The sequence below is a fragment of the Lissotriton vulgaris genome, chromosome 3_1 (assembly GCF_964263255.1).
Source record: "Lissotriton vulgaris chromosome 3_1, aLisVul1.2, whole genome shotgun sequence".
NCBI classification, from domain to species: Eukaryota; Metazoa; Chordata; class Amphibia; order Caudata; family Salamandridae; genus Lissotriton; species Lissotriton vulgaris.
This window is the reverse complement of record NC_141689.1, coordinates 1,371,157,034-1,371,175,386: the sequence shown is the minus strand read 5'-3', so window position 1 is coordinate 1,371,175,386 and position 18,353 is coordinate 1,371,157,034. Positions and strand designations below refer to the sequence as shown.

At 40.5% G+C, this 18,353-nt stretch overlaps 1 protein-coding gene across 1 annotated transcript in view; it reads right to left on the bottom strand.

Moving 5' to 3' along the window:
* Positions 1-10,271: 10,271 nt before the first annotated feature.
* The window catches only part of DGKQ (diacylglycerol kinase theta), a 1,232,715-nt gene continuing 1,224,633 nt past the window's right edge, over positions 10,272-18,353 (bottom strand). Inside the window, exon 23 of the mRNA XM_086961841.1 lies at positions 10,272-11,037. Within this exon, the coding sequence (XP_086817967.1) occupies positions 10,897-11,037 (141 nt within the window). The 3' untranslated portion in view covers positions 10,272-10,896. The remainder of the gene's footprint in view (positions 11,038-18,353) is intronic.

The window sequence follows — 18,353 nt, the reverse complement described above, 5'->3', positions numbered from 1 at the left end:
TTAGAATATTTCGGAATGTTTCTACAAATTCCTAGCTACTGCAGCTTTTTTATTTTTTAAACTGACTTGTATTGAACTGATTCTAATATACTTTTGCAACAACTATCTAACAGGTTTTTGACGTGTTTAAATTTGCATTTGAGTTTCTATTTTTATTCTTCAAGTTTGCAAACATGCTCTCATTTATATGAAAGAGCTACGCACCAAGGATTCAAGTGGTTTGTTGAAAAGGTGATGGTGCAACTATGTCATACGTGATAGAGAACCCTCTACCATACATGGTAAGGAAATTTCAAGTCACTTCAGAGTTACATAATCTTATAAAATAACTCCTCAGTGACTTGCAATATCCTCATAATGTACAGCAGGAGGCACTTTATCCCTTACTTACGGAATCTGGATTTTCCTTTGGTGTGCCAAAACATATCACTGTTTCGGAATGGGCAGACTCAAAACAACAACATGGCCTCAAAGACATCACATTTTGCATCAATCTGTGGCAAAATCTTCCACACTCGGAAGGAGGAAGGTCACTAGGATACAAGAGCTGTACACCTACTGAAGCTTTTGTGAGAGTGAAGTCTACACACACATTCTCTCCAACTTTGTTCAGGAATATACACTTTAGGTCAGAATAGTCATACAACGTAATCTTAATTTAGTTTAGTCAACAATGTGACCATATTGAAAGATCAGTGTCTTTGGCTACACCAGAGCTGAGAACAGTCACATTTACAGAACATATTTACTTGCTCAAAAATATAATACATGTAAAAAGGTGCTGAAGAGTAAACCCAGCTATTGCTCCTCAGTTGTATGCCAAAGTACCAGCAGGGCCTTCGTCTTTACAATTTCTCCAACCTCTTTTTTTTTTCGACTGGAAGTATGGATGGAGGTTTTATGCTAATGGGCATGATTTGCAAACTCTGACCGAAGTTTTGCTGTCTGGATTAAACATATAGAATATTCTACCCAACCTCACTTACAAAACCTGTTTCTAATTCGTTCTCCTCCCCCCCCCAGAAAGTGTCTAATTTTTTTAATGGCATAATACTCAACCCAGAGTTTGTATTTATGTCAAGTTTATTTTCTCAGTTGGAGGTAATTCAAATAAAAAAATCTAAAACCCCATATTTGAAGTGTGGTGTCTAATAACCTTAACAAAGAGTTTACTTTCAACTCTCCTGATTGGAATCACCACTCGACCACTGGATTAACATGAACTCACAAAAATGTCATACATTACTGCTCAGCTTTCTTCACTTGTAGAGCCTGCATGTAGCCCATCAGGCCACAGCTATTATGCCAACATCTCAAACAAAAGTGACTGGCTTCAAAAACATATTTGCAAGACAAAATCATAGATTTACATTACTATATGTCATGCAAAGCAAGTAAGAACATGTAGATCTACTGAAACTGTAGGTTATTCCATCTATTAAAATTGTAGACTGTGGTATTAAATACCGTACAGCTGTAACGGTTAGTAGTGAACTGATTAACAGAGAAGCACATGGCATAATACCCATTAAAAAATGCAGATCGTTGTACGGCACCACATAAAACTTCAATATGTAGTATCACAGAAAAATATGTCACTGATAAAGTGATACTCATCTGTGATGAAATCCTGCTCTTCTGCTAGCTCGCCATTCCATTGCATGTCGGAAGACAGAATGGCTAAAATCTAGACAAATGCATATGATTACACATGCAATATTACTAGAGGTCGAAGGTAAACTAACGTCCAGCTCGACAATTTATCGAGTTGGCCAGGCATCAATTAATAAAATAATTTGATGGACGGGAGACCTCCTCTGATCAACAATTCCAACTGACATCAATTGAAAGCAAATATAGTCACAGTGACAACGGATGTCTTGGGTGTAAGGATAACGTTTGCCCAGAAACATTTTTCTTACAATATAGTTTTAACCCCCATCTCTAATGTCTGAAGCATCCACTGGCAGAAACTAGATTTCGGCCTAAATACAGAAACAATAGCTTTCAAGGACAGTGCGATTATCACTTCAAATTCTCTCTTTTTGCTGTTGCAATGGTTAAAGCTAATTATTGCTCCACAAACTTACAAATAACTTAAGTTACATAGACTGCGATCACCTTAACATTAACTAAACCATTCTGTAGCTGCAAAGACAATATTTTATTTTTAAACTTAGTGAAAAAGTATATTTGAAAAATATATTTGCCTCTTAAAATTCAGCATCTTTTTTCAGCATGATGATTAACATGATCCAATCACCACGGCTTAATAGATCTACGTTCCCAATGGCAAATCTAGTTATTTCCTATTGGTGTCACTATAACTTTAACATCGTTAAATAAACATGTAAATAGCTTTTCCCAACTGATCTAACAATGTTATTATTTCAAATTCAAGTGCAAATATGTTATTCTCTTACATGTGTCAAAATCATTTGGCTATAGCAATATTTCCATGCAAGCAGCTACATTTAAGCTTTCCTTTGACACAATTTATGAAGTAGTGAGAAGCTAGGACTTTACTGAACAGTAGTTACAGTAACATCAATCTCAGGGCTGATAAAAATATTTCACACAAAACTGAAAAATAGGAATTTCCATCTGTGATTCTCATCAAAACCGTTTTAACAAAGCCTAGCTCAAGTCCACAGCTGAATGTGTGCCAGATACCTAGAACACAATTTATATAGAAACAATAATATCCAGCACTATATAGTTAGAAAGTTGAAGTGCTGAGCAAGTTACAAAAGAAAAAAAAATCATAACAAGAGGTTTCGCTATAAGAAGGAAATGCTAAGTTTCACAGAAAACTAAAACCAAGCTACACAAGCACCACGAAGGGGAGCCAAAATGTTATCAGCCACTAAGTTCTGGCTTCTTGAATGGGGTTGGAATTACCTAGAAATTCTCCACTTTGTGATCAACCCATCTCTAAGGTGTACTGTTGCTTCTGTGCAACAGGAAAGTAATACTTCTTAAGAAACACTTGCCAAAAAATCAGAAACATGGATTTATCTACCGATTACCTGGGCTTCTGGATAAATATTACATTTTTAGGTTATAACTGTTAGCATGACCAACTGTTCGAAAGTGGTAGGGTCCTGCGCCTAGACACGTTTGGAATTTTGCCTGCTGATGTTTTTCAATGTACCATTTAAAGCTTTGAGCCACAGCACTACATATTAGTAGTCTGCAATGCAACACATAAATTCATCAGAACATACACATAAATGGGGAATGTTTCAAATGGACTTTATTCCATAGAACATTAAGGGCAGCCAATTAGCTATCTGCTAAATCAACAAAGTGATCAGCACATTCTTTGTCTCAGTATAGGAGAGGCCTATTTCACCAGGTTCCATCCCATAACTGATTCAACAGCGGGCTCAACATATCAAAGATGCTCCCAGTTTTGGTTCATGAAATATCTGTTGTGAAAAATACAACAAATTGGGCATGAAAGATTTTTCTGTGACTAGGTGTTATTTACTCAGGGAGTATACTACTGGCTTCCCTTTAACCTTTGAGAGTAAATCTTTAGACATTGCTAAACATATCAACCATGGACTTTTCTTGTGTCACAGGCTAACAATAAGAGAGGCCCCAAACAAACTGCAATAGGTTGTGGCTTCAAGGTCAAATGGAAGTTCAGCGCTATACAAGTGGAATGCAGGTCTTGGTATTGTTTCAGGTGGTTCTTAAGATGTACAGAAATATGTGAGGCTTGGGCAACATCACCACACTGTCTTTAATGAGTCCCAAAGAGTGGTAGCAAGTACAGAGACGCGAGTTAATGTTGATAGCGGTCTTACTGACATTTCCCAGCCTTTCTAAAGTTCACAAAATACAGCCTACCTGTTAAGGTAAGAAGGCTGGGTTCTTGCTCAGTAGTAGTGGGCTCTCTACTCTGCCCCACGTCTTGGTCATGGGGTCTTGAACATCACCAGAGTATTCTTTGCAAGCAACTGTTAGCTGGCGACTAAGGGAGCTTACTTCTGGCATCAGCCACTTCTGTAACAAAATGTTATGTTAACAAAATTTGCAGAGCGCTCTATACCTTGAGGTGCCTTGGTGTTAATGCTAATATAAACATGACTGGAGGGGAATATTATTTGTCAAACAACCAAGTTTTGTGCTCCTTCCTGAAGGTGATTAGTGAGGGCAATGTTCAGATATAGGGAGAGGGGGCGGGGGAGGGATTGTTCCACAAATTAGCCGCACCAGTGACCAAACTTATTCCACCCCAATTTGATTTGCGGAACCTGGGTGTAACAATTAGCTTGGCCCCAGCATAATGCAGTAATGCAGGGGTCTAGTGGGTTAGTACCATTTCGATATACTTCAGAAAATCAGAGCCAGAGTTATTCAATGCTTTGTAGGCAAGCAGAGAGCCTTACATTTAATACAGTTTCGTACTGGAAGCCAATGTGGATTCCTTTGGATATGGACTGGAATTAGGGTATACCTAGTACTAATCTGGTGGCAGCTTTCCGAACCATTTGCAGTTTATTTAGGATGTATAGCTTGAATATTCATATAGAGTCTGTTGCAATAATCCAGTTTAGATAACAGTAGTGCTGTGATAACGGTCCTTTTAGTGTTAGTTGCAAGAAAAAGAAGGATTTTCTTTATCTTACTTATTGTAACGAAAGAGGAGACTATGGCATTTGCTTGGTTTCCGAAAGTCAGCTTATTGTCAATCAGGAGACCTCAATTCCTGGCTTTGGTTACAGGGTTTGGTACAGAGCCCAATTCTTCTGGCCACCAAGGGGAGGCCCATGCTGGCGAGAGGCTTCCAAACAATATTACCTCATTTTTGGGGGAGTTGAGTCTCAAGCAGTGTTTGCTCATCTATGAGCTGATTGCCTGCATACAATCATGGAAGCGTAACAAGGCAGATGGTTCATGGTTGAAGACCAACACAACAATTGGTGTGTCGCCAGCATAGGTGGTCAAAGAGAAAACAAAGTTTCTTATCAGGGTAGCTAGCTCAGTTGCATACATTAAATAATGTCGGAGTGAGAGAGGATCCTTGTGGGACCCCGTACAGCAGAAAGGAGCAGATTCAAAATGTTCCAGAGCCACAGATTGCACTCTGTCCACTAAAAATGAGGTGAGCAGAGCCAGGGCTGAGTCTTTAATTCCTAAGACTCCAAGTCGTTTGATCAGCAGCTCATGGTCCACTGTATCAAATGCTGCTGATAAGTCAAGAAGAATCAGGGCTGCTGTGCCGCCTCTGTCCATCTCACCCTAATCTCCTCAGTGGCGTTGATCAAAGCAGTCTTTGTGCTGTGCTCCGATTGGAACACAAATTGTGTGGGGTTTAGCAAGCAGTTATCTTGAATGAATTGGGCTAACTGCCGGTTAATCATTTTCTCCACTAAATTTGCAGGGAGTGGGAGATGAGATATCGGGCGATAGATGTTGGGGTATGTTGCATCAAGACTTGGTTTCTTTATGAGTGCGAGGATGGAGAATTTTTTCCATTGTGTGGGAAGAACTACAGTAATGAACACTGAATTGAAAATGGTCAAGAGATTGGTACCTATCGGGTTGGAGATAGATTGTAAAACCGATGGACTGCACGGGTCCTGAGGGAGACCGATTTGGCTGATAGGATCATACTTTCCACCTGCACAGCGGCATCTGGAAGGAACTCTGCGGAGTTATGTATATGGTTAACATGAGAATTATCTTCAGAGATATCAGAGTTATTTGAGGCCTCCAACTTGGACTAGATTATGTTTACTTTGTCCCTAAAACCGTGTGCGATACTATCGCAGAAGGTTACACTACTATTGATTACCTTACTGCTAAATAGGGTAGAAAGCCTAGTTACTACCAGGAAAAGTTATTTGGTAGAGTTCTTTGCAGACTTCATTTGTTTGGTGAAAAATATCCCTTCATTCTTTGGTCAATAAAACTTTGAATTTGGATAGTGCCAGTTTGTAGCATTCTTTCTCATAATTATCATAGTGGGTTCTTGAACTCCTTTCTGGTCTCCGGCAATTATGTTTTTCGAATCTAAGTGCTTCAGAAAACCAGGGAGCAGTAGGAGAAATCCTGTTCCCATATGCTTGTTTAAATAGCGCTAGCTTTGTGAATGCGGTGTTTATCCACTCTGTGTAGTCACAGGTGGCTTGCTCCGGATCAGTTTGAGGGTTTGTCTGCATCTGCTTCAACTGATTAATTAGTTGATTGGTGTTGACTTTCTTTCAAGCCCTAAAATGGGAGGGACGAGTACTCATCTGATCGTTAATTGTGTCTCAGGGAGTGTCAGCTCTGAACAAGATTGCTGAATGGTCTGTCGAAGCTAGTGGCAGTACTTCATTTAACGTTATTTGTGAAAATTCCGTCTAACGTATGCCAAGCCAGATGGATATTTATAAAATCAGCCAGTTCATATTTATGTTTTAACAAAGAACAGGCATTTATGAGGGCGCAGTGCATGCCCAAGGACTTAATATATGTGTCAAGAGATAAGGGGAGGGGTTCTTTTCTTAACACTATATGAGGCATTCTTACTGAGATGTCTGGAATTTGAAAGCCACATCCGCAATGGTGAGACTTAGCTGGTGGGGACAGAGTGGCAGGATCAAATTGTATACAGGTATATTTAGGGGGATCCAGATTCAGGCGTGAATATCCTTACCAGAATAAGACCTAGGCCCACATGCATCAAGCACTTTTTCATTCGCAAACGGTGCGATTCCTTAAAATCGGCCGTTTGCGAATGCAAAAGTGCTTTTTGGGATGCATGAAGCAATTTTAGAATTCGCAACATTGTTGCGAGTTCTAAAATTGCGGGTGCTTTTAAGAAGTCGCAGATGTGCGACTTCTTAAAAGCAATGCATCATTACTGTGAGAAGTTGAAAATCGCAATTAGGGTTCCAAATTTACCGAGTGGTTGAACCACTCGGTAAATTTGGAAAAATGTGTTTAAAATGTTGAAAATGCTTTTTTTTCAACATTCATGTTACGGACACACATGTCCTTAGGACATGTGTGTGTGCAACATGATGCGAAAAATACATTTCAGGGGTGCATGGGGGGGTCCTTTGGACCCCCCCCTGCACCCATGAAATTTTCTAAGTGCCACTCGCAATTTGCATTGACTCCTACGGGCCTTTTGGCCCATAGGAATCAATGGGAATTGCGAAAATTAACTTAAGAATTCAGTATTTCTTTGGGATTCGGTAAAAATTGCGATTTTTACCGAATCACAAAGAAATACCGAAAAAAATGATGCATAGCATTTTGCACTTCTTAATTTGCGATTCCTTATTTTTCGCAAATTAAGAAATGCAAAATGACACAATGATGCATGTGGGCCCTTGTCATCTGTTGTTTGATGTGCATACGACCAGGGGTGCAAGCGCTCAGCACAATCCGGCCGCGCACAGGCACAGACGGGCTTGCCTATGGCACGTCAGCTGCATGGATGTGCTATTTCTGGCCTTAAAGGTCCCTCCATGTCAGAGGGTGTTTCAGGACACCAGCACTGTAAAGCGCAATTTTAACACAGTTGCGGCAAAAGAGAGACCCAGCAACCCCTCAGACCCTGATAGGCTCCCCTATGAGGAGCTGGTACTGGTAACTCTAGGTTAAGAGAAGGAAAAGTTAAAATATTAGAAGCATAAAACTATTTAAACATGGAAACTCTCCCTTCCAAGATAGCGCCCAGCCAAGTGGAAGCAAGGCACCTCCCAAACCGGCAACACAGATTGCCTACAAGGAAAAGAAAAGTAGAGCGATCCAGTCATGCTCAATGAGAGCCGTGTGGACGCGCTATTTTCGGCCTTAAATTTCCCTCCATGTCAGGGGGCGTGTCTATGGAATTTCTATGGCACTTGTGCGTTAACTTTCTCTGGTTGTTGTAACACTGTGAACCGACGCTGTCCCAGCTTTCTGCTAGGAGTATAGGTACTCCTCACCAGCTGCTTCTTCAGCACACACAACGTATCTAAAGGTTGTTTTCCCTTAGCTAACAACAATAGACATATGAAATATGGTCATATGCATTATTAGGTAAACAAACTAAAATGTTAGCAGACTGCTAAACTGTCTGATGAACATGTGTGCAAATGTTTTACTTAAATGAGCGGGCAACAAGGTAGAAGGTAGTTGAAAAGTAATACATTTACATCTAGAATAGCATGGTTTATAAAGTCGCTGAACAGCAGTACATGGATATATATATGGATAGTTATGGCTTCCCTCTCTGTATTAGTGTTGCCACCTTGGTACACTGGAATGGATACAATAGGGAAGCCTCGGTGTACTACGCCACTAAAGGCTTGAAAGAGCAAATCTCCAAAAAACGGCCATCTCAATGATTCAGAATGCAACTGCAAGCTATCCATTTAGAAAATCAGGTGGTAGAGCATGAAAAAAATGGACTTAAGGTGAAAAGTTGTTATATTATTTTTTGCTATCAGCAGCACTGGTACGTCACAGAAGTCACTATGAATAAATGCGTATGTGTGCTTACAGATTAGTCAAAAATACTCACTTAGTTCACCATTTTAGGTATCTACGAAAGGTTAAAGACCTTTCTGCACCCACTGCCCCCTAGATGTGAAGGGGTGAAGATAAGGACAATGGGGTCTTTGGATGAATATTGTGGAGTGGGGTGACGAAAGAAAGGTTGCTCTTTTCAACCTTAACTGGTGACTTCAGGATGTTTTAGGTTTTGTAACCTTTACACTCTTTGTTTTGTGTTTTTTAATTGTTTTTTAATAAAATTTCAAGGCTTGTTAAATGATTTTCCTTAATTATGTTATATATATTTTTGTATTGTGAATAAATTACAGCCATGAAAAGTATCTGTCAAAAAAGGTCTGATAAGGACATCATTTTTCCTAAACATCATGTACCACAATGACATATTCAAGCAAAAGGCACCTAAGCCAAACAAAGGTATTCTACCATCCAAAACGATTGCAATTTTGTTAAACAGAATTTGCTCTAGACTGTGACAAAACCTGCTATGGAAGCATGAAGTGTTCTAGGGATCCTCTGTGTATCGTTGATTCGTCCCTAGACTAATCACCTACAAACTTAGTAGTCGTATCCAGATATACCGAAAGAAGTTGGATAGCTGAATGAAGATTGGTTAAGTCCCATATGGATGAGCAGTGATCATCTGGAACAAGTTTTCTTTAAATAATATCAAAACCATTACAAGACAGATACCCACATGCACACAAAATGGCAATCTAGTAATGTTTGTTCTTAAGCTAAAAGAAAAACCATTAGAAGATGGCCAATTCATGGAATGGGCATGTGTGGCAGGCATGTTTTAAGGTTAGCTTTTATTAAGAAAAATGATTCCAAATGGCCACAACACATATACATGGACATATTTGAAGAAGGCCACCTCGCACACAGGAGGCCATCTTGGAATGATTTGAAGGTCATATTTAGATGGCTGCCTGCTGCAGCATTGGCAGACAGAGCTCAAAGTGCGAGGGAGGAGAGGGGTTTGTTTAATCAAAAAGACTGGGGGAGCAGTAACAGAGGGAGGGAGCAAAAAAAGAAAGAGAGAAACTAGTCCCTAATGCTTTTAATGCAAGGTCCTACGTCAGTCGTCAAGGCTAAGTTTATCAGATCAAAACACTGAGACCAAAATGCTCCTTAGGTGGGACAACCACAGGAATCGGGTGCTTACATTTCCTTAGGCAGGACCTAAAAAGCATACATAATAGACATATATATATACTTCTGTTAAATGTTCTCGTGATGCAAAGGTGAAGTGATTTATGAATGTCACAAAATGCTCAAAATGTCATCATTGATCAAAGTACACAAACTTTCTGCTCATATTTTTTAGATGTCATGGTTAAGATGGAATGATAAATATTTGAGGATAAATAACACAATGCAGTCAAACACCTGCCTAAATCTTGAAAGCTACTTTTTAATACGCTAACTGCTATAAATGTGTCATTTGTCCAGAAAGAACACCCTGCCAGCAACAAATCAGTGACTGTGAGGGCAGAAAAATACGACAAATTAGCTACTTATTTTTCTTTTCTGATCCAGCCGATTCCTTTTGAAGTTCAAATCGGAACCTGCAGCAGAACAAGCAAGTGAGACCTGCGTGCTAAGTCTCAAGTCGCTGTACTTGGGGTCCCTGTAAATGATTCGAATTATGGCATCTTGAAAAGTTGTAGTCATAGGCCACCACAGTGAGGAGTTGAACACCATTACTCGAGGAGCTGAGCTCACCTAAGCTAAAATCAATTTTGGCAAAGATTTTTTTTTTTAAAAGCAGGTACAAACTTGTTTTTTTTACATACACAGTGCTGCTCGTATGATATTAGTATCACCGCTGGGAAGCAGTCATCATAAGCAATATACAGTGAACTACTGTGGTCAGTTCACATCTGTGGTAAAACCAACAAGCTTAAGTTCTCTGTGGAGCATGTGTCATTGCGAGATCAGCTGGCATGGAGGCATGCACATTAGGATTTGAAAACACACACATCAAGAACAGCCAAAATGTCAATCTACAGACTTGTTTCATTGATTGCTCCTGCCATTTATCTTTCAAGATACATAAGGCAAAAAAAATTTACAAAAAATACAACATCTTCCCCGCCCATTAGAAATGAACGGAAACAACCAGGCTTCTTTATTCGGTCTACCATCATTATGTCAGGCACGATTCATCTGTGAAGGATCATGACCAGGACTCCAAAGTCTCTCCAAGCACGTAATAACTTAAACAAACACAACAGAATAAAAGGCAAACCAATCAGGTTCTTGTTGAATGAAGATTTCCGCCACCAGCTGAAAAGGGGCCAACAAATGTCGGTGAAATGCTCCACAGAGCTCCTCATACACCATCCATGGGCCCTGTGAACGAACAGGCCAGCCTCTAGGAAACCCTCAGGGGCAGTAGGCGTGCAGTGTAAGGTCTTCATTGCTTAGCTTACTCTTTTCATTGACTGTCAGATTGTCTGTTTTTGAATCTTTCACATTTCCAGTCGTTTTCTTCTGTTTCTGCTTCGATTTCCTGAGCATGTGGACCTTTGGTACAACACAAATTGGAAAGACTCAGTCAGAAGTCATGAAATACAGAGAAATGCAAGACTGCAATACTTGTAATTCATCTAGGCCTAAGGGCAAAAGAAATGGTCAATGGCCAATTCAGAAATGCATTCTCGCAGAAATTTCGAAATAAAACATGTGTGTCTATTTGGAATAGATTTGGGTTACTTTTATTGATATTTCCGATGACTGATGTCAATTTCTTTCATATATTTCTTAGGGTTCACGGTTAAGCGGGCATGAGAAATATTTGAAGAAAACTAACACAATACAGGCAAACACTTATCACAAGTTGTGTAAGGAACTCGTTTATATGCAAACTGCGATAACCCTGTCATTTGTCCGGGATAAAACTTTTTAATAAAATGGTAACATACTGCCAGCGAAAAATCAGTAGCTGTGAGTGCAGAAAAATACAAAAAACAACTACACAGTAGACCTTAGCGCCATCAATAAGTCTGCTTGCCAACCTAGTAAAAATCATTTGCCAGTCTCAAGAAGTGTGACTGCTAAGCTCCCATGGCACACGCGGTGCCCAGCCTTCTGCAGCATTTTCCATAGACCAGTACTTCTAAGAAATCCCTTGAGTTTGAAAAGATGACAGATGAAGGATGCACGTGTTTTGACCCTGTGGATGCTTAAGTTGTATGTGTCCCTACAGTTTGCCAAATACAAGTCCCCAGTGCTGTTGACACTTTCCAAGATTCTAGCTGGAATCATTTCTATTCAGGTTGCAAAATACTTTATACAATTGCAACCTAAGTGCAGCATATTTTTCATATGTTTAGTTCAAATTATATATAAAATGTCTTCTTCTATTACCGCCACTAGTGCACCCCAAAGAACCCCTGAAAGACCCCCAGACATTCCAAATGTGACCTCGTGGTTAATGGTCCTATGCAAACTTCTGTTTGTAGTATTGTTATTTTATACTTAAGCCGCTCTTCATTATCTGCTTCCTACTCTGCCTCTTTCCTTGCGTCCGGAGTACAAGGGGAGCTTGGCCCTAGTGGATGAGTGGGGAGGCTGGGCCTAGTAAATACAATCAGAAAAAGGAGTGCCTCTCCACAACTCAGTAACACCCCTATTCATGGGACATTGAAAACGCAAACTGTCGTTTCCAACAAGGTACTTTTATTTATACCATTCAATTAAACACTTATATTTCATTTGTCGAACAAAACATATTAAGTGCAGACAAGACCTGTGTTAAACATAAGTTCAAACCAAAATGAAACTTTTGAATACACTACAGTGTAAGCACAATTTAACAAACAAACAATGTGTAAAAAACAATGTATGAAAAAACAATGTATGAAAAAACAGACAGTGACATTTAAACATACATCACACTAAATAGTGAATACATTTTAACATTTGATTGAAGCAAAGCGGAAGAATGGAGAAGAAAAGAAAGAAGTTGAAGGAAGAGACGCGAAAAATGAATTCGAGAATCTTATGACACCAGTGGTAACTGGTGTATGAATTGTCTTTTCACATTAGCCGACGCGTTTCGAATCCTGGGAATTACTTTCCGGATTCTCTTCAGGGCATGGTTATTCTGTCTGTGAAGTTATCAAAAAAAACAATATATGAGTATCTTAAAGAAGGGACAAAGTCTCCCTGTGTAGTGACACTCAGCATAAAGGACCTACCGCTATTTGAAGGAGGCTAAATCATTGAACGTATGGCAGTGCAGATTGTAGAGGGGTCCAAGGAAATGGAACTACCTACAACAAAGTGAATTAACATTATACCAATTGAAACGCTAATGGGTAGACAAGGAGCGCGATATGAATTGTTTATAGTTGGACATACCGTCATTTATTTGAAGATCGATGTTGGCGGTTGTCTCAAAGTTGAGTGCAGGTTCTTCGTCGCACTTTAATAAGTAAACTGGCCTGTGGCGCTGTGTGCGAGAACAATGATGTGGGTCAAGGTGACGGGAGTTCAAGAGGTAATTAACTGTTGGGCTGGTTTGCCAAAAACATACCTTTAGTTGAAAGTTGAGGCGGGGAAGTCCTAGTTGCTAGGAAGCATGGTGAGTCGTAACCAGCGTGTTAGATTTCACACGGGGTCCGTACCCGCTAAAGAGAAACGGAACAGTTGTCAGTGTGTTTAGCGCGTTTAACCGCGACTGAAACAGAGGGCGCCGGCGGGCGCTGCAGAAGCGCCGCTTACCTTCGTGTCTCTCGCTCTTGGCTCCCTGTGTTCTGGTGAATCCACAAGATGGATGCTATCATCGTTGTCATGGCAATATGCCTTTGGCACGGCGCTGAGCCTTGTGGGAATCGTAGTTCGCGCTAGTCTAGGCATTGTGGTATTGAAGACTGTCTTACTGAAAGACGAGTTTACCACACAGAGACGCGACCTATCCGGTCATTAGGTACCAGGGCACTGTGGGATCAAAGTCTGGCAATTTCAGATAGGCTATTAAGGCCCTTCTGGACGCTATTAAATTTCAAAATCAAATATGCTTCCATTTTAAGGAGCATTCTGTCAAAATCAACGTTACTCTGTGAGGGACGTAACGTATGTAGAACCGTCCATTTCAAGTCATTGGCATCATGGTTGACATTTATAAAATGTTCCACCATGGGGGCAGTCATAATTTTATTTTTGATCCTTGAACGATGTTGGCAAATGCGTGTGTTGACCTGTTGTCTGGTTTTACCAACATAAATGAGGTCGCAAGGGCATCGGACCAGATAAACCACATTCTTGGTTTTACAATTTGAGAAGTCCAAATGTTTCCATCTGACGGAACCATGTTGGAACTCATCGCCCTCAATTGTGTTTGGGCACACGACACAGGTACCACACTTGTGGTGCCCCGTGATGGGTTTGAGGTTCCACTGGCTCAAAAGATCGCTTTTCTTTTTCGGTAAGGATACATCCGCCCTCATGATGTGTTGTCCCACATTTTGATTTCTCTTATACGTGAACAAAGGTTTTGGCAGTGGACATTCTAAGTTCGCCATTAGGTGCCAATTGCTCAACACAGCTTTTCGCAATTTATGAGTGTCTGGTCCAAACGTGGTCACACAGACCAGTCTTTCAAGTGTGGGTTTGGGCCGTACTTGCAACGGAGTTTCTCGGGGGGTGAAGCGAGCTCTTTGTAGAGAATGCTTCAGTAGTTTCTTTGGGTACCCCCTTACCTGCATTTCTTGACAAAATGTCTCTGCATGGGACGTGAAGTCTCTCAAGTCAGAAAATGAAAATGCAAGCTGAGCCTACATGCAGGATGCACTGTTCCTAGGAGAATAATTATTCTCACAAAGTAAACAGATTATAAGAATAAATTGAATCAAAAGTCTATAAATTAGTATTGCCAACATTAATTTTATTTTGCAAAGTGATTATTCAAGAACTATACTGTGTTATTAGTTCATCTTGTGAATCATACGCTAGAGACTTTTCATAAGTCTATGTAATTCATAGCATGAAAAAAATACAAATGTATATGTCCATATAAACCACTACATTACATGGTTATCCATTTGGAACAATAACATTATGGGTGGTCTTTTGCTGTCGCCCGATGCATTTCGGGAAGCCCTGTTCCCTTCTTCAGGGGCGAATGCCTAGACAGATATAATACAAAGAAGTGTCTATATCAAAATCATAATCCAACAGCGAATAAATCATCATTATACACAGGAAGGAACAATAACATTGCTTTCAAGATTAGACAATTAGTGGACTGAGAAATGTCAGAACATATCAGTTATATTTCACAGAAGAATCATTGTACATAACCCCTACATGAGTAGACAAGAAGCTCATCTAATGGTGATGTGTAACCCACATACATGGAAATACAGATGAAAATGTGATACTTAGTCACAAAACAACAGACATGGTACAAGCGCAATAACACATAAATAAACATGTGTAAACATTCATGGTCAGTAACTGTAAAATTGGACCAAAGCACTCTCTCAAGTCAGAGCAGTTTCTCCTAATGCGCAATAATTGCCCATAAGGAAGGTTGGATTTCAGATTCCTGGGGTGGGCACTCTTGTGGTGCAAGATAGTGTTCCTATCTGTGTCCTTTTTAAACAGGGATGATTTGAGGACCCCATTGATGTTCACAATTTCGACATCATGGAAGGTCATCCTTTCATTACTTTGCGCCATCGAGAATTTGATGTCGACATGCCAATTATTGCGCATTAGGAGAAACTACTGAAGCATTCTCTACAAAGAGCTCGCTTCACCCCCCGAGAAACTCTGTTGCAAGTACGGCCCAAACCCACACTTGAAAGACTGGTCTGTGTGACCACGTTTGGACCAGACACTCATAAATTGCGAAAAGCTGTGTTGAGCAATTGGCACCTAATGGCGAACTTAGAATGTCCACTGCCAAAACCTTTGTTCGCGTATAAGAGAAATCAAAATGTGGGACAACACATCATGAGGGCGGATGTATCCTTACCGAAAAAGAAAAGCGATCTTTTGAGCCAGTGGAACCTCAAACCCATCACGGGGCACCACAAGTGTGGTACCTGTGTCGTGTGCCCAAACACAATTGAGGGCGATGAGTTCCAACATGGTTCCGTCAGATGGAAACATTTGGACTTCTCAAATTGTAAAACCAAGAATGTGGTTTATCTGGTCCGATGCCCTTGCGACCTCATTTATGTTGGTAAAACCAGACAACAGGTCAACACACGCATTTGCCAACATCGTTCAAAGATCAAAAATAAAATTATGACTGCCCCCATGGTGGAACATTTTATAAATGTCAACCATGATGCCAATGACTTGAAATGGACGGTTCTACATACGTTACGTCCCTCACAGAGTAACGTTGATTTTGACAGAATGCTCCTTAAAATGGAAGCATATTTGATTTTGAAATTTAATAGCGTCCAGAAGGGCCTTAATAGCCTATCTGAAATTGCCAGACTTTGATCCCACAGTGCCCTGGTACCTAATGACCGGACAGGTCGCGTCTCTGTGTGGTAAACTCGTCTTTCAGTAAGACAGTCTTCAATACCACAATGCCTAGACTAGCGCGAACTACGATTCCCACAAGGCTCAGCGCCGTGCCAAAGGCATATTGCCATGACAACGATGATAGCATCCATCTTGTGGATTCACCAGAACACAGGGAGCCAAGAGCGAGAGACACGAAGGTAAGCGGCGCTTCTGCAGCGCCCGCCGGCGCCCTCTGTTTCAGTCGCGGTTAAACGCGCTAAACACACTGACAACTGTTCCGTTTCTCTTTAGCGGGTACGGACCCCGTGTGAAATCTAACACGCTGGTTACGACTCACCATGCTTCCTAGCAACTAGGACTTCCCCGCCTCAACTTTCAACTAAAGGTATGTTTTTGGCAAACCAGCCCAACAGTTAATTACCTCTTGAACTCCCGTCACCTTGACCCACATCATTGTTCTCGCACACAGCGCCACAGGCCAGTTTACTTATTAAAGTGCGACGAAGAACCTGCACTCAACTTTGAGACAACCGCCAACATCGATCTTCAAATAAATGACGGTATGTCCAACTATAAACAATTCATATCGCGCTCCTTGTCTACCCATTAGCGTTTCAATTGGTATAATGTTAATTCACTTTGTTGTAGGTAGTTCCATTTCCTTGGACCCCTCTACAATCTGCACTGCCATACGTTCAATGATTTAGCCTCCTTCAAATAGCGGTAGGTCCTTTATGCTGAGTGTCACTACACAGGGAGACTTTGTCCCTTCTTTAAGATACTCATATATTGTTTTTTTGATAACTTCACAGACAGAATAACCATGCCCTGAAGAGAATCCGGAAAGTAATTCCCAGGATTCGAAACGCGTCGGCTAATGTGAAAAGACAATTCATACACCAGTTACCACTGGTGTCATAAGATTCTCGAATTCATTTTTCGCGTCTCTTCCTTCAACTTCTTTCTTTTCTTCTCCATTCTTCCGCTTTGCTTCAATCAAATGTTAAAATGTATTCACTATTTAGTGTGATGTATGTTTAAATGTCACTGTCTGTTTTTTCATACATTGTTTTTTCATACATTGTTTTTTACACATTGTTTGTTTGTTAAATTGTGCTTACACTGTAGTGTATTCAAAAGTTTCATTTTGGTTTGAACTTATGTTTAACACAGGTCTTGTCTGCACTTAATATGTTTTGTTCGACAAATGAAATATAAGTGTTTAATTGAATGGTATAAATAAAAGTACCTTGTTGGAAACGACAGTTTGCGTTTTCAATGTCCCATGAATAGGGGTGTTACTGAGTTGTGGAGAGGCACTCCTTTTTCTGATTGTCTTTCCTTGCGTCCAGCACCCAGGAACACAAGTAAAACTTGTATGGTTTACCACCCAATTTAGCTCATAAAACGGATGCAGTGTGCACAGCTTACCACCTCTGGATATCCTGACACATTACTTTTTGCTAGGGTTTTCCTTATTTAGCTCCAATATGTTGTCAACTTGCTACTTCCCTGCAGGCTATGAGGCATAAGTCTTGCATAGAACTCCAACGCAGTTTGTTACCACATTTAAAGCACGAAAGAGCGGTACTGAGAAAATCAATGAACATTGTACGGAATTGTCTATTGCCCAAATGGCATGCAGGCTTCTCTATTGACCTCAGTTCGACTCAATCCCCCGTTTCAACTCGGCTCCCTGAATCCAGTTGTTAGTTATGAGAGGTATGAATTGTTTGAATGAAGATTGTGTGAAAACATTGTTGTGCATTCATTTCGTTAGTAAAACCTGGTTTGCATTTATCGACGTCTCGGGAATCATGTGGACTAGGCGCCTATCGCACCCCACAGAATATTGTGTCTGGCTCGAACACCCAGCACCTCTGAGCATGCACGAAAATGAACCCCATATACAGACAAATAGGTGACGTGGGCATAACGACAATGCAACTGGTTGGGAAAGGCTGCCAAGGTCTCGAACACTGCGAACCACGTTGCGTCACACAGTCAGGTAGCAGAGCAAAAGGCACCTACATTACTTAAAGCAAAATGTCAAACAAAAATACTGAGAGAGAGGCTGTGAGATGGACGATAGGACTAATGAACTGAGGAAATTAGGGACAACATATTTTTATTTTTAAAAGTGTGGTAAGATCTGAAATGGAAAGGGGGGAGGCAGTCTGCTGAAGGGTTGTGGAATGGTGTTTCCATATGCGAAAAATGTAAGATAAAAACGGAAAGCACACAAAAATAAGCTATCAAGAAAATTATTACATGCACAGATTTGTTTGCAGATGGAAAACATCTGAAGTCAAAGCCTGCAACACCCTCGTGTACTTAAATAAGGGGTAAAT